The 15,424-nt window shown below is 34.1% G+C and overlaps 1 protein-coding gene across 2 annotated transcripts in view; it reads right to left on the reverse strand.

Moving 5' to 3' along the window:
- DYNC2H1 (dynein cytoplasmic 2 heavy chain 1) overlaps window positions 1-15,424 on the reverse strand; it is a 387,437-nt gene that overhangs the window by 201,386 nt on the left and 170,627 nt on the right. For both annotated transcript variants that reach the window (XM_081279719.1, XM_081279718.1), the window contains one exon: window positions 14,657-14,746. In XM_081279719.1, the coding sequence (XP_081135845.1) occupies window positions 14,657-14,746 (90 nt within the window). The remainder of the gene's footprint in view (window positions 1-14,656; window positions 14,747-15,424) is intronic.

Below are 15,424 nucleotides of genomic sequence, written 5' to 3' on the forward strand. Positions count from 1 at the left end.
TAAACATATATGGCTATATTACATACCTTCAAAAAATAAATTGGAAGGATAATAAAATTTTTATTGGTGCTTCAGTTTTGAGATTATAGGTCATTTTTGTTTTCTTTTTGCTCACATATATTTTGCAAATTTTCTAATATAAGCTTATGTTATCTTTTTTTAAAAGAAATACGGTAAAAGTCAGGCATAGTGATATGTGGTTGTAATCCCAGTGAACTCAGGATACTGAGGTAGGAGGATCACAAGTTCAAGGCCAAATTAGTGAGACCCCATCTCAAAAGTAAAAAATTAAAAAGGGGATGTTGTTCACTGGTAGAATACCCCGAGTTTAATCACTAGTATTGCCAAAAGAAAAAAGAAAAAAAATTAAACTTAGTAAATGCTTATTTACAAAGAGAAATCATCTATTCAAGTACAGTCCTTTCAACCAAGTTCTAATGTATACCATATTTGGCTTTGCCTACATCGCAAATAACACTTCATAATCAGTATTGTATGTGTATGTGATTATAAACGTACAAAAGGTAAATATAATAATATTAGATATAACATATGAAAAAGATACATTTTTTTTAAAGATCCTCCTGGAAATACTACTAGTAAGTCTGTTATGATTTGGATCAGAGGTATCCCCCAAAATGCTCACACAGCAATGCAGGAATGTTCAGAGGTGAAACCATTAGATTATGAGAACTATAACTTAATCAGTGAAGTAATCCATTTGATGGATTCATAACTTGAATGAATTACTATGTGGTAACTGTAGACAGGTCACTGAGGGTGTGCCTTGTCTTTTGCTCCTCAATCTCTCTCTGCTAACTCGCTGTCATGAGTTGACAGCATTCCTCTGTTGCACCCATTGGCCATGCTTTATCTAGGCCCAAAGGAATGGAATCAGTTGACCATGGACTGAACCTCTGAAAACACCGTGTTAAAAACTTCTCCTCTAAGTTGTATTTGTCACCCCTGTTCTCCAGATCCAGTATTTTGAAAAATAAAGTATGATTTATTTTATAAAAACATGTTAGATATTTATGTGTATACATACAAGTACTCAATAGATGTGCCTTGATTAAGTGAATAAATATAAATAAACAATTGAGCATAAAAAAAGATGCTCCACATTACATCAGAGGGAAATGCAAATGAAAAGGAAATACTCCCATGCATCTGTTAGAATGGCTAGAATTCAAAACACTGACAATAGTAAATGCTGGTAAGGGTGTGTAGAAACAGAACACTCATTCATTGCTGGTAGGAATGCAAAATGGTACAGCCACTTTGGAAGACAATTTGGCCATTCCTTATAAAACTAAACTTTATTCTTACCAGATAATCCAGCAACTGCTTTCCTTGGTATTCACCTAAAAGAGCTGAAAACTCATATCTACACAAAAACAGTAGCATTGTTCAGAAACTAAAACTCAGAAGCAAACAAATGTCCCTCAGCAGGTGAATGAATAAACAAATTTTGATCACTACTAGACAATGGGATATTATTTAGCACTAAGAAAAAGGAAACTTAAATGTGCATTACTAAATGATAGAAGTCAATCTGCAAAGGCTACATAATAAGATTCTAAATAGATGACATTTTAAAAAAGGCAAAATTATAATAAAAGGATCACTGTTTGCCAGGAGTTAAGGAGAGAGGGGAAAGATGAAAAGGTGGCTCATGCAATTAAAACTACTCTGTCTGATACTTAAATGGTGAATGTATATCATTTACATTTATCAAAACCCACAGAAGGTACATCACAAAAGGACCTTAATTTAAACTAATAGACTTTAGTTTAAAATGATATGTCAATGTAGGTTCACTGATAAGAAATGTACCGGCCTAGTGCAGTATTTTGATAGTGGGAGGGAGGTTGGGTGGTACATGTGGGAATGGAGTATAGAGGAAGACTCTACTTTCTGTTTAATTTTGCTGTGATTCTAAAACCACTCTAAAAAAATAGTTTAAAAGGAATTCACAACTATAACATGAAAATAAGTGCAAAATGAATAAACCCTAAAAATATAAAAATCAGAAGCACTAAGCAAAAATGCAAGATGTAGTCAAAAGAAAGTTACAACCAACTAATGTACATGAAACAGCTACTAAGTGAATTAAAATACTATTAAAAAGCAATGCAAGGGGGCTGGGGATGTGGCTCAAGCGGTAGCGCGCTCGCCTGGCATGCGTGAGAACCGGGTTCGATCCTCAGCACCACATACAAACAAAGATGTTGTGTCCGCCGAAAACTAAACAATAAATATTAAATTTTTTTTAAAAAAAAGCAATGCAAGGCACATCTTATGAGAGATGTGTAGTATTCTTTGGTATCAGAAGGTCAGAATTCAGGTTTGGGTTCAACAGTGATAAGCTAGAAAAGTCACTGAGATGCTTATTTTACAAGTTAATGGATATTTTATGATTATAACATTCATAGTTTAAGGTAAACAAATATACAGTGAGTAAGATAAGACAATTAGTGTATTATTTTAAAGTCTTTATCTTTTAATTATGCACTTAATTCTTTATAAATCTATACACACAAACTTACAAAATTATTACATTTATTGAGCTATTTTTTCCCTTTGAACTTTAGAACAAAGTAGTCTCCCAATGTTAATGGAGTGAAGGAAGTCTCTACCACTCTATAATCCTCAGATTACCCACTGGAGTCTGTAAACTCATTGCTAATTATTACTGCACCCAAACTCCAAAGTACTGTCAAAAATTGGCACACAAAGTATTTGGTCAATAAATCAGTAAGGGTGATTACCCTTCTTCCGGCTTTCTGGTCACAGAAGACATCCTGGCCTTAGGGATAAAGGCAATCATAGTGCTGTCAATCACATTATATCACTTTACAGATAGTGATACAAGAGTGCTACATAGCCTAAGCCAGGCCAACCAAGATTTTCTTTCATGATTTTCAAAACCAGAAATACGAGCAAAGAGTCTTGTAACACCTGTCTAGTTGCCTGGTTGTACAAATGAATATATTTAACCAAAATATTTAACAACAATGCTTTAGTAAAAATAATAATTCAAGAATAAAATTAAAACCACAGTTTACAGAGAAAGAGAGGGAGAAAAAAACATGAGTACGAGCACATAGAAGCATTATTTCCAATTAAATTGAAGTAAAATTACAAATGAATAATAAATCAAGCTTAAGGATTTTTTGAATGTTTTTTAATCCTATCAACATCCAAAATAGAGCATATTTTTGGTGTCTTTAAAAATTCTTGACTTACTTTGCTTCTCAGAACAAAAAATATATACATTTTAATTCAGTGTTACTATACCTCTGTCATGAGCCATCTGTGGGCTTGTGTGTGGACTCTGTTGCGCATAGTAGCCTCCTGAGGGAATAAGTCTGGGACTGGGAATTCTCTGGGGCACCCCCCACAAGGACTGACTGCCTGATGCAGGTGAACTTCCCCATCAAGCTCTGCCTAAGATCTCACTCAGCACCTGAGATGGGTGGGACTTGCTGAGATGTCAACCAACTTGCTGACTACAAGACATCATGAAGCAAGACTAGGCCCTTGAAACTTTATCCCTGCCTTTGATGTATCTTCTTAAATAAACCACCAGAGCCATTTTCTCTTTGTCTAGTTCAAGAACCCATGTGGACTAGATCTATCAGGGGCTTCAATGTTTATAAATATATTTCTCAGTGTTTGTGTTTTATTATTTGTTAATTATTTGAGATATTAAGATTTAGGGTGGCTTGGTCTCCTCTGGGCAGAAGAACCCCCCAATGAGACGCTGGCCATCCTCAATCCCAAAATCCCTCATTATTCGTTCCATTGAAATAATGGTTCTATTAGAAAACACTTTAATAGAAAAGGGAGTAGATAAAAGTAACATCTCAACTGGTCATCTACATGAATAATTGGCTGAATGAAGAAAAAAAAGAAAAGAAAAGGCCACTGAGTGGTATAAATCATTTCTCCCAAACCATTATATCACACATAAAGTAAAGTATTAGATCACAATTAATATGATGTGAAGAAATCTTCAAAGTCCACTTCATACCTGAGATCAAGATCACATTTCTAGATATAGTGGTTTGTTTCATCTGCATCCTATTAGCAAGATATCATAAACATAATGTAGAATGAATTTGAATTCCAACTCCAACATTTTCTAGATCTGAGCAGCAAAAGGTAATTAGTTCTAAATCTAGTAGTGTCCTTCTTTGTATAACAGGACTATTGTAAGCAATAAATGGCAAATATTTAAGGCATTTATCAAAAAGTGATGAATAATAACTACCTCATATGTAGTGAACTGATATGCTATATGATGTTAGAAATATCCCATAAATTCCATGATTCTTAGAGACTAAGAAACAGTTGAAAATATAAGCAATTCATTTATTTTATTTCTATTGCATAAATTTCATCAAACATTTGATGAAAAGTATATACTACTTTAGAAAGAAAAGTCTCACTTTAATCAAAGGAGATGATATAGCACAGAACTTGAGCACTTGCACTTGGGCTTACAGCTAAATCATACATTTCAATGGGCAATTCTATGCACATTAAATATATGTTCAAAAAACTCAAATGGTTAGATTTGATATTGAAAGTTTAAAAGCTATTGAAGTATAAAAAAATTATCTCAATTATCAAGAACCATTGTAATCACCACAGGTTATTTCATGTCTAAACATCCAGTGAGAAAATTTCCAATTTTTAATATAACAAAACACATTTTGATAGGAAAAAATATAAAAATTAAATGAATTGTAAAATTAAAACAATGAGATGTTATTCATATTTTATTTTAAAATAGTGTCCACCTGAATTTTACTCAGTCAATAAGCAAATTCGTTTGAAAAGAAAGGTAAAATGAGCTATACAGAAAATAGTCAAGGTGTCTGCATGAAAAAAAATTCTCTTCATAACCCATGAGACATTCTTTTTATATCTTTTCAAATCTCTTTAATACTTCCATAAAGAGGAAGAAACAGTAAGACTATATCCTCCCAATCCTCCCTTCCAACCTTCTTCTGTTGATTCACTAGCTTGAAACCAACACTTCACAATAGCTTCCATTACTCTGGGTCAAACTGAAATGGAAGAAATGACATACAAAAGATTGACTTGTACATAGTTTTATAATAATCACAAGTTTCAGGGAACCAAATACTTCAATGATCAAATATTTCAATTTTCTAAAATACTTAATCAGCTGAAATAAAAACTTTTGATTTTGAAGAAAAAAATAATGACATGGTTAATCTAAGCTGAAATTACTAGATAGTTTTCTCTACGTGGGTTAGTTAAAAGTCTAAATTTTCTGCCATAAAACAAGTCAATCATTCTTCTATTCCAGGTCAACTTTCTTTCAGCTCAATGTGATGAGAATGCTAATAATCCTAGTCTGTCTCTATTTCAAAAATCTATTGTTGCCATTTTGCTGTCACCAACACAACAGCTAAATCAGCACAAGAGAAACTCTGGCAGGCAGTTTAATATTACACTGATTGCTAAATCCCAAAAGCTTTCACAAAAATTTGAAAATGGTTGCATTCTCAGTAGTTATAATTCCAAAACTTGAGAAATACCTCATTGCTTTTGGATTAATATGCTTTCTGAATTTTTATTCCTTTTGAAACTTTATGGAATACTTAATTCATGCTGTATAGGTTGAATGTTACTCAAACAGAAACAAATTTTACACAACAAATATTACATCATCAATTACAAACATGTCCTAAGAACTGCAAACTACAGTTTGCATAGTTGTCTTTTTATGATTTTAACTGTTTACAATAGAAACTCAATATAGGCAATAAAAAACTCCAATTGAGCACTAAAATATTAAGGAAGTAAAGCTTCTCAACCTCTCTCCCAGTATAACAAAACATTGCCTTAGTCTAACTTAAATGTATTTTTTAAAAAGCAAAGTGATTTCAAAGAAGTAACCCTAACTATATTCCACTGACATGTCAAAACATGTTCATACTAAATACTTATCCTTCCCTAATTACTTTGCAAAATATAACATAGGACTTAAACCTCATTAGCAAAGATAATGTATTGCTAAAAATAAAATGAAACTATATAAACTGAAATACAGATATATAGCTTAGAAATAAAAAACTAACAAAAAAACTACTAATATTTGGAAAAATATGAAGGATGATATCATTAAACCTAATGCACTATTTAAGAATAAGATTTATTTATAACATATCCACTTTCCAAAAGAATTTGGAACAGATTACTATAACTATAGCTCCTTGACATTTTTATAAATCACAGTCTATTTTAATGTAGAGGTCATAGGAAGGAAAATAGGAAAGCATTAAATACATTACTACTGAGAATGACCAAAATGAAACTATAATTTAATATATTAACTAGAAAATAAAAATGATTAACATATCATTAAAAATGTTCTCATATAAATAAATAGAAATAAAAATAAGTAAATTCAATGATTAAAAAAAAATTAAAGACCATAATTACCACAAAGTGGACTTGCTCTATATGAAGCAAAAGCTTTTTCTTTAAAATATTAAGAAAAATAGAGAAATACAGAAGGATAAGCAAGGAGAGTTAAAAAAAAAAACTTTAAAAACAAGAGAAGACATTAAAAAAAAAAGTAAGACAACATTTATAAACCAGAGCATGGTAAAAATTAAAAAGACTGATAACATCAAAGATTAATAATTATACAAGGAAAGAGGTATCTTTAATCACTCAATGGGTGAGAATTAACTGGTAAAAAAAAAAAAAAAAAAAAACTTCTGTTTCCAAAATGTGAAACACTGATCCTAAGCATTGTGAATAAGGAATATTCAACCTGTATAGCCACATTTTTGAATGCCATACAATCACTAAAAATAATGAGGTTAACATATTTATATTTATGGTAAAATCTTTAGGACCTATTGTAACAAAGGAGAAGCTATAGAACAAAGTATATAATAAGATTTTTTAAAACTACATTTTTATAAATATGAATACAAAAGAGAAAGGAAATGGACTATAACAAACAAATTAACCTTTAGGGTTTTTTTCCATTACAGTTCCATAAAGTTTGCAGCTCCTTTTGAAAATATTTTTAAGTTTGTGTGATAAAAAAATAATTAATTATTACATGATAATATATTATACAAATGTTACAGACATCATGAGAATTATAACTAATGAAACTATCATTATAAAGGTTATCCACTATCTAAGATCATCCATTTTAGTGATAAACTAGATTGACATTACTTGCTTATAATTCAACATTTCACACAAGTTAAAAATTGAGACCTAAAAGATGAATTTTAGAATCATAGTGAACTAATTATAAGACCTTTAAAATAAAAATACAAATCCAAGTTCCCATTAAAGAAGGAATTCTGCAGAAATGCTCAAGCATAATTTCTTGAACTCCCAATAATAATCCTTGTCAAAATACTGAAAGATATTTAAAAAATTATTGTCTCGAAGCAGAAAAAATCAAAACCATAGAGTGCTGGGGATCCCAAAAGCCAACGGTGTGACCCCGGAGATCCAGGCTGTCTGATTCTGGCGGCCTGCCCCGCGGCTACAGAAGGCATGGCGCTGCAGAGAAGGGATTAACTAGCAAGCAGGGAGATAAGTGGTTGCCACAAAGTGGAATCCCGCCAGCCAAGCCCGCACTGACCCCCAGGCTGAGTACGGGATTTCAGACGGGGAAGGAAGCGGTATAGTTCTATTTCCCACAAGGGAAACAAAACAATAGAGTGCCGGGATTCCCAATAGCCACCCTCCACACCCAACAAATGGCAGGCCCAGAGTACAGTTTGAACTGCCGAGAACCATCACTCAGGGGAAATCTGGTCTAGCAGGAGAAACCAAGACTAGAGGCAAGGCCCTCGCAACTGGGCAGCTGTAAACTGCAGGCCCGCCGGCGACAGCTCACCCACTGCCCGCGTAACTGGGAGGTAGGAGAACACCCTCCCGCTGGCGACTGATCACCTGCCCGCGGCCAGTGATACTGGGCGGCTGGAGACTGCCCGCCTGCCGCGACAGGGAGCTGAAACCAAACAGAGACAGTCCAGTCACACCCCCCCATTAGGGCACCCCGGCAAGGAGACTGGGGCCCTTCATAGCAGAGTAGTGTCGTCACTGGAGCTCGGACGTCGGAATTCCTTCCCAGCGGAATCCACGTTAGCAGGCATAGTTTAACAACACAAAGGAGAGACATCAGAGTAATACAGAAACAAAACAAATCTATAGAAGAGAGCAGAAACACGACAATCAAAAAGAGCTAGAAAGTAACGTGGACAACATGAGAAAACAAGGGAAAAAAGGATTACAAACAATGCAAGACAACTTAATTCTACAGGAGGACATAGAAACATCAGAAAAAGGGATAGCGAAAGAACTCAAGGCATACCTAACTCGAATGGAAAGGAATATTAGAGAAGACATGAGACAGCAAGTCCAAGAAATAAAAGTATATTTTGAAAATGAATTAAACAAACAAATTCAAATGGCAAAGAACGAGCTCTACCAGGAGATAGAGATCTTAAAAAAAAATCAAACAATAATCCTAGAATTGCAGGAAACTATAAACCAAATTAAAAACTCAAACGAGAATATTACAAATAGACTTGATCAAGTAGAAGTCAGAACATCAGATAATGAAGACAAGGTTTATCAACTTGAAAAGAATATAGTCAACACAGAAAAGATGCTTAAATCCCACGAGCAATCTATTCAAGAGATATGGGATGTCATAAAAAAACCAAATCAGAGAGTCATCGGGATAGAAGAAGGCACAGAGATTCAAACCAAAGGAATGGACAGCATATTAAATGAAATAATTCTAGAAAACTTCCCAGAGATGAAAGATGGAATGGATTGCCAAATCCTGGAAGCCTACAGGACCCCAAACATTCAAAACCATAATAGACCAACTCCAAGACATATAATTATGAAGATAGCCAACGTACAGAACAAGGAGAGAATATTAAAAGCTACGAGAGAAAAGAGGCAGATTACATTCAGGGGTAAACCAATTAGGTTAATGACTGATTTTTCATCACAGACTTTGAAAGCGAGAAGATCCTGGAACAATGTATTTCAAACGCTGAAAAATAATGGATTCCAACCAAGAATACTGTATCCAGCAAATGTAAGCTTCAGATTTGACAATAAAATTAAAATCTTTCACGATAAACAAAATCTAAAAGAATTCGCAGCCAGAAAACCAGCACTACAAAGCATTTTGAGCAAAATACTACAAGAAGAGGAATTGAAAAATAGTGCCCAAATCTAACAGCGGGAGGTATCTCAGTAAAGGGGGAAGAAAATAACCAAAAAGTAAAAACTAGCCAAACTAAAATAAATAAATAAATAAACATGACTGGAAGTACAAATCATATTTCAATTGTAACATTAAATGTTAATGGCCTAAACTCACCAATCAAGAGACATAAACTAGTAACAAGGATCAAAAAAACGAATGCAACAATATGCTGCCTTCAGGAGACTCATATGATAGGAAAAGACATACACAGGCTGAAGGTGAAAGGTAGGGAAAAATCACACCACTCACTTGGCCCTCGGAAGCAAGCAGGGGTGGCCATTCTCATATAGAATAAAATCAACTTCAAACCTAAGTTAATCAAAAGGGATAAAGAAGGACACTATATACTGTTAAAAGGAACCATCCACCAAGAAGACATAACAATCATCAATTTGTATGCACCAAACAACGTTCATAAAACAAACTCTCCTCAAGTTCAAGAGTCAAATAGACCACAACACAATAATTATGGGTGACTTCAACACACCGCTCTCGCCATTAGACAGATCCTCTAGACAAAAGCTGAATAAAGAAACTATAGAACTCAACAGCACAATCAATAACCTAGGCTTCACCGACATATATAGAATATATCAACCATCATCAAGTGGGTATATGTTCTTCTCAGCAGCACATGGATCCTACTCAAAGATAGACCATATATTATGCCATAAGGCAACTCTTAGTAAATATAAAGGTGTGGAGATAATACCATGCACCATATCTGATCATAATGGAATGAAATTGGAAATCAATGATAAAAGAAGGAAGGAAAAATCCTACATCACATGGAAAATGAACAATATGTTATTGAATGATCAATGGGTTATAGAAGACATAAAGGAGGAGATGAAAAAATTCTTAGAATCAAATGATAACACAGACACAACATACTGGAATCTATGGGACACAATGAAAGTAGTTTTAAGAGGGAAATTCATTTCTTCGAGTTCTTACCTCAAAAAAAGAAAAAACCAACAAATAAATGAACTCACGCAACACCTCAAAAACCTAGAAAAGGAAGAGCAAAACAACAGCAAATGTAGTAGAAGAAAAGAAATAATTAAAATTAGAGCAGAAATCAACGAAATTGAAACAAAAGAAACCATTGAAAAATTGATAAAACTAAAAGTTGGTTCTTTGAAAAAATAAATAAGATAGACAAGCCCTTAGCCATGCTAACGAAAAGAAGAAGAGAGAGAACTCAAATTACTAACATATGGGATGAAAAAGGCAATATCACAACAGACACTACAGAAATACAGAAGATAATTAGAAAGTATTTTGAAACCCTATATTCCAATAAAATAGAAGATAATGAAGATATCGATAAATTTCTGAAGGCATATGATTTGCCCAGATTGAGACAGGAAGACACACACAATTTAAACAGACCAATAACAAAGGAAGAAATAGAAGAAGCCATCAAAAGACTACCAACCAAGAAAAGCCCTGGACCGGATGGGTATACAGCGGAGTTCTACAAAACCTTCAAAGAAGAATTAATACCAATACTTTTCAAGCTATTTGAAGAAATAGAAAAAGAAGGAGCTCTTCCAAATTCATTCTATGAGGCCAACATCACTTTGATCCCAAAACCAGACAAAGATACTTCAAAGAAAGAAAACTACAGACCAATATCTCTAATGAACTTGGATGCAAAAATTCTCAATAAAATTCTGGCGAATCGAATACAAAAACATATCAGAAAACTTGTGCACCATGATCAAGTAGGATTCATTCCTGGGATGCAAGGATGGTTCAATATACGGAAATCAATAAATGCTATTCACCACATCAATAGACTTAAAGACAAGAACCACATGATCATCTCGATGGATGCAGAAAAAGCATTTGACAAAGTACAGCATCCCTTTATGTTCAAAACATTAGAAAAACTAGGGATAACAGGAACTTATCTCAACATTGTAAAAGCTATATATGCTAAACCTCAGGCTAGCATCATCCTAAACGGAGAAAAACTGAAGGCATTCCCTCTAAAATCTGGAACAAGACAGGGATGCCCTCTATCACCACTTCTATTCAATTTAGTTCTCGAAGTACTAGCCAGAGCAATTAGACAGACAAAAGAAATTAAAGGCATAAAAATAGGAAAAGAAGAAATTAAACTATCGCTATTTGCGGATGACATGATAATATACTTAACAGACCCAAAAGAGTCTACAAAGAAGCTGCTAGAGTTAATAAATGAATTCAGCAAAGTGGCAGGTTATAAAATCAACATGCATAAATCAAAGGCATTCCTGTATATCAGCAACAAAACTTCTGAAACGGAAATAAGGAAAACCACTCCATTCACAATATCCTCAAAGAAAATAAGATACTTGGGAATCAACCTAACAAAAGAGGTGAAAGATTTATACAATGAAAACTACAGAACCCTAAAGAGAGAGATAGAAGAAGATCTCAGAAGATGGAAAAATGTACCCTGTTCATGGATAGGCAGAACTAACATCATCAAAATGGCGATATTACCCAAAGTTCTCTACAGGTTTAATTCGATGCCAAACAAAATTCCAATGGCATATCTTGTAGAAATAGACAAAGCAATCATGAAATTAATATGGAAAAACAAAAGACCCAGAATAGCAAAAGCAATTCTAAGCAGGAAGTGTGAATCTGGAGGTATAGCAATACCGGAGGTCAAACTATACTACAAAGCAATAGTAACAAAAACAGCATGGTACTGGTACCAAAACAGGAAGGTGGACCAATGGTACAGAATAGAAGACACAGAGACTAATCCACAAAGTTACAACTATCTTATATTTGATAAAGGGGCTAAAAGCATGCAATGGAGGAAGGATAGCATCTTCAACAAATGGTGCTGGGAAAATTGGAAATCCATATGCAACAAAATGAAATTGAATCCCTTTCTCTCACCATCCACAAAAATATATCAAAATGGATCAGGGAGCTAGATATCAAATCAGAGACACTGCGTCTGATAGAAGAAAAAGTTGGATACGATATACATATTGTGGGGTCGGGCTCCAAATTCCTTAATAGGACACCTATAGCCCAAGAGTTAACAACTAGAATAAACAAATGGGACTTACTTAAACTAAAAAGTTTTTTCTCAGCAAGAGAAACAATAAAAGAGGTAAATAGAGAGCCTACATCCTGGGAACAAATTTTTACCCCTCACACCTCCGATAGAGCCCTAATATCCAGAATGTACAAAGAACTCAAAAAATTAAACAATAAGATAACAAATAACCCAATTAACAAATGGGCCAAGGACCTGAACAGACACTTCTCAGAGGAGGACATACAATCAATCAACAAGTACATGAAAAAATGCTCACCATCTCTAGCAATCAGAGAAATGCAAATCAAAACCACCCTAAGATACCATCTCACTCCAGTAAGATTGGCAGCCATTATGAAGTCAAACAACAATAAGTGTTGGCGGGGATGTGGGGAAAAGGGCACACTTGTACACTGCTGGTGGGGCTGCAAAATGGTGAGGCCAATTTGGAAAGCAGTATGGAGATTCCTGGGAAAGCTGGGAATGGATCCACCATTTGACTCAGCTATCGCACTTCTCGGACTATTCCCAGAGGACCTTAAAAAAGCACTCTATAGGGATACGGCTGCATCAATGATTATAACGGCACAATTCACAATAGCTAGACTGTGGAACCAATCTAGATGCCCCTCAATAGATGAATGGATAAAAAAAATGTGGCATATATACACAATGGAGTATTATGCAGCACTAAGAAATGACAAAATCATAGAATTTGCAGGGAAATGGATGGCATTAGAACAGATTATGCTAAGTGAAGCCAGCCAAGCCCTAAAAAACAAATGCCAAATGTCTGCTTTGATATAAAGAGAACAACTAAGAACAGAACAGGAAGGAAGAACAGGAGGAAAAGACTACAGTAAACAAAGACGAATGGGGGGAGAGAAACGGGGAGAGAAGGGAAAGCACATGGAAATGGTAGGAGACCTTCAATGATACATAAAATTATAAGAGGTTATGAGGGGCAAGGGGGAGGGAAAAAGAGGGAGAGAATTGAACAACAGCAGGGGAGGTAGAGAGGGAAGATGGGAGGGGAGGGGAGGGGAGGGGGGATAGTAGGGGATAGGAAAGGTAGCAGAATACAACAGTCACTAATATGGCATTATGTAAAAATGTGAATATGTAACAGATGTGATTCTGCAATCTGTATTTGGGGTGAAAATGGGAGTTCAAAACACAATTTGAGTCAAATGTATGAAAGATGATATATCATGAACTATGTAATGCTTTAAATAATCAATAAAAAAAATTATTGTCTCAAATAAAGTTCTTAAAAAATAAAAATTAATGTCCCTTTCTAAAAAAATATTTATAATTTTCAAGATTTGCTAAGTCTTTTTATAAATGAACTATGATAACTATTTCTCAAACTCAGTTAACTGCCTTTATGAAGCCCTTCTTTAACATTATGTCTTAAGCTACACTCAAAGACTTTTTTTTTTAATCCTAAATAAAAAGTCTCCATGTTTTCTCTAAAGGTCAAAAGTTTCTTTTTTTTTTTTCCCTACAATTTTATTTATTGCATGGTTCTCTGGAACCTTCATAATATGAAGGCTTCCACAACAACCTATTCCAACTCCTCCTAACTCAGAAGCAGGTATTTAGTTTACCTAATAATGTTAGCAATGAGAAACAATTTGTTCCCAAGACCCAAGGGACACTGGGCAATGTCTAGAGACATGTTTTGACTCTCACAAATGGGGAGTCAAGGGGAGCAAGTCCTACTGGCATTCATTCACAGAAATCGGGAATGCTGCTAAATGTTCTAAAATGCACATGACACCCCTCACATAACAAATAATTATGTGCCCAAAATATCAGAGGTTGAGGATAAGAAACCCTTTAGATAATATGCAATCTATTTTTTTTCTTTTTAGCAACTACTGAAATGTTCAGAGCTAAGGCAGCTAACCCAAGTGTTTACTCTCCCTTCCTCACTTCCCTTTTCACCTCACAATATCCTGGAATGTTGAAAGATATTTCAATAAGCAATGAATATAATGAGAAAATGGCAAAAAGGCCAATTCTAGTGGTTAAATGGTTATATAACTGTAAACTCTATAAAAAATCAAGAATGAAGTAATTTGTGTGTGTATACACACACACACACACACACACACACACACACAAATATATACATATACTTTAAAATTGGGGTCACACTGTGTTGCCTAGGCAGATCATGAACTCCTATGTACAACTGATCCTCTTCACTTAGCCTCCCAAGTAGCTGGAACAATGCCACCACACTGGCTTCATATAGTATATTATATGTGAAAAAATATAATGCTTCTTACCTTAAATAGGCAACGACATATATACTCATATACCATATGTTTTAATGAGTTGATAAGAGACTGGATTCTCTGTTCTGTATTTTCAAACACCTGTGGATTACAATTTAATAATTGAAAGAGCATTAGGAAAGTTATTACATTTAAAAGGTACTGCAGAGTTTAATCATTCTTATAAATTATTTCTCCAGACACAAAACTGATTCTGAAATAGCATCTTTGCCCATCAAACCCAAAGGACTAAACAAATAAATGAATTAACTTTATACACTAATATAAAATTTTATGTGTTTTTTAAAATGTATAAAACTTTTAATAAATGATATTGAACTCTTATGTACTCCAATTCCCCCCAAAACAAAATTAATTGAATTTCACTCATAACATTTTGATTCTCATAGCATCAAAAACACTATCTAAGGTAGAATTAATATTGCTAAAATAGCTACACCACCAAAAGTGCTATTCAAATTCATTATAATCCCCATCAAAATATCAATGACATTCTCCACAGAACTATAAAAAAAAAGTCCTAAAATTTATTTGGAACAATAAAAGACCCATAATAGTCAAAGCAATCCTGAGCAAGAAAAACAATGTTGGAGGCACCACAATAACTGATCTCAAATTATACTACAGAGCTATAATAACAAAAACAACATGCTATTGTTATCAAAACAGACATGAAAACCAATGAAAGAAAATAGAAGACACAAAACAAATTCTAATAGACACAGTCATCTGATACTTGACAAAGGTGGCAAAAACATA

Source organism: Spermophilus citellus (assembly GCF_964194105.1).
Source record: "Spermophilus citellus genome assembly, chromosome: 2".
In the NCBI taxonomy this organism is placed as follows: Eukaryota; Metazoa; Chordata; class Mammalia; order Rodentia; family Sciuridae; genus Spermophilus; species Spermophilus citellus.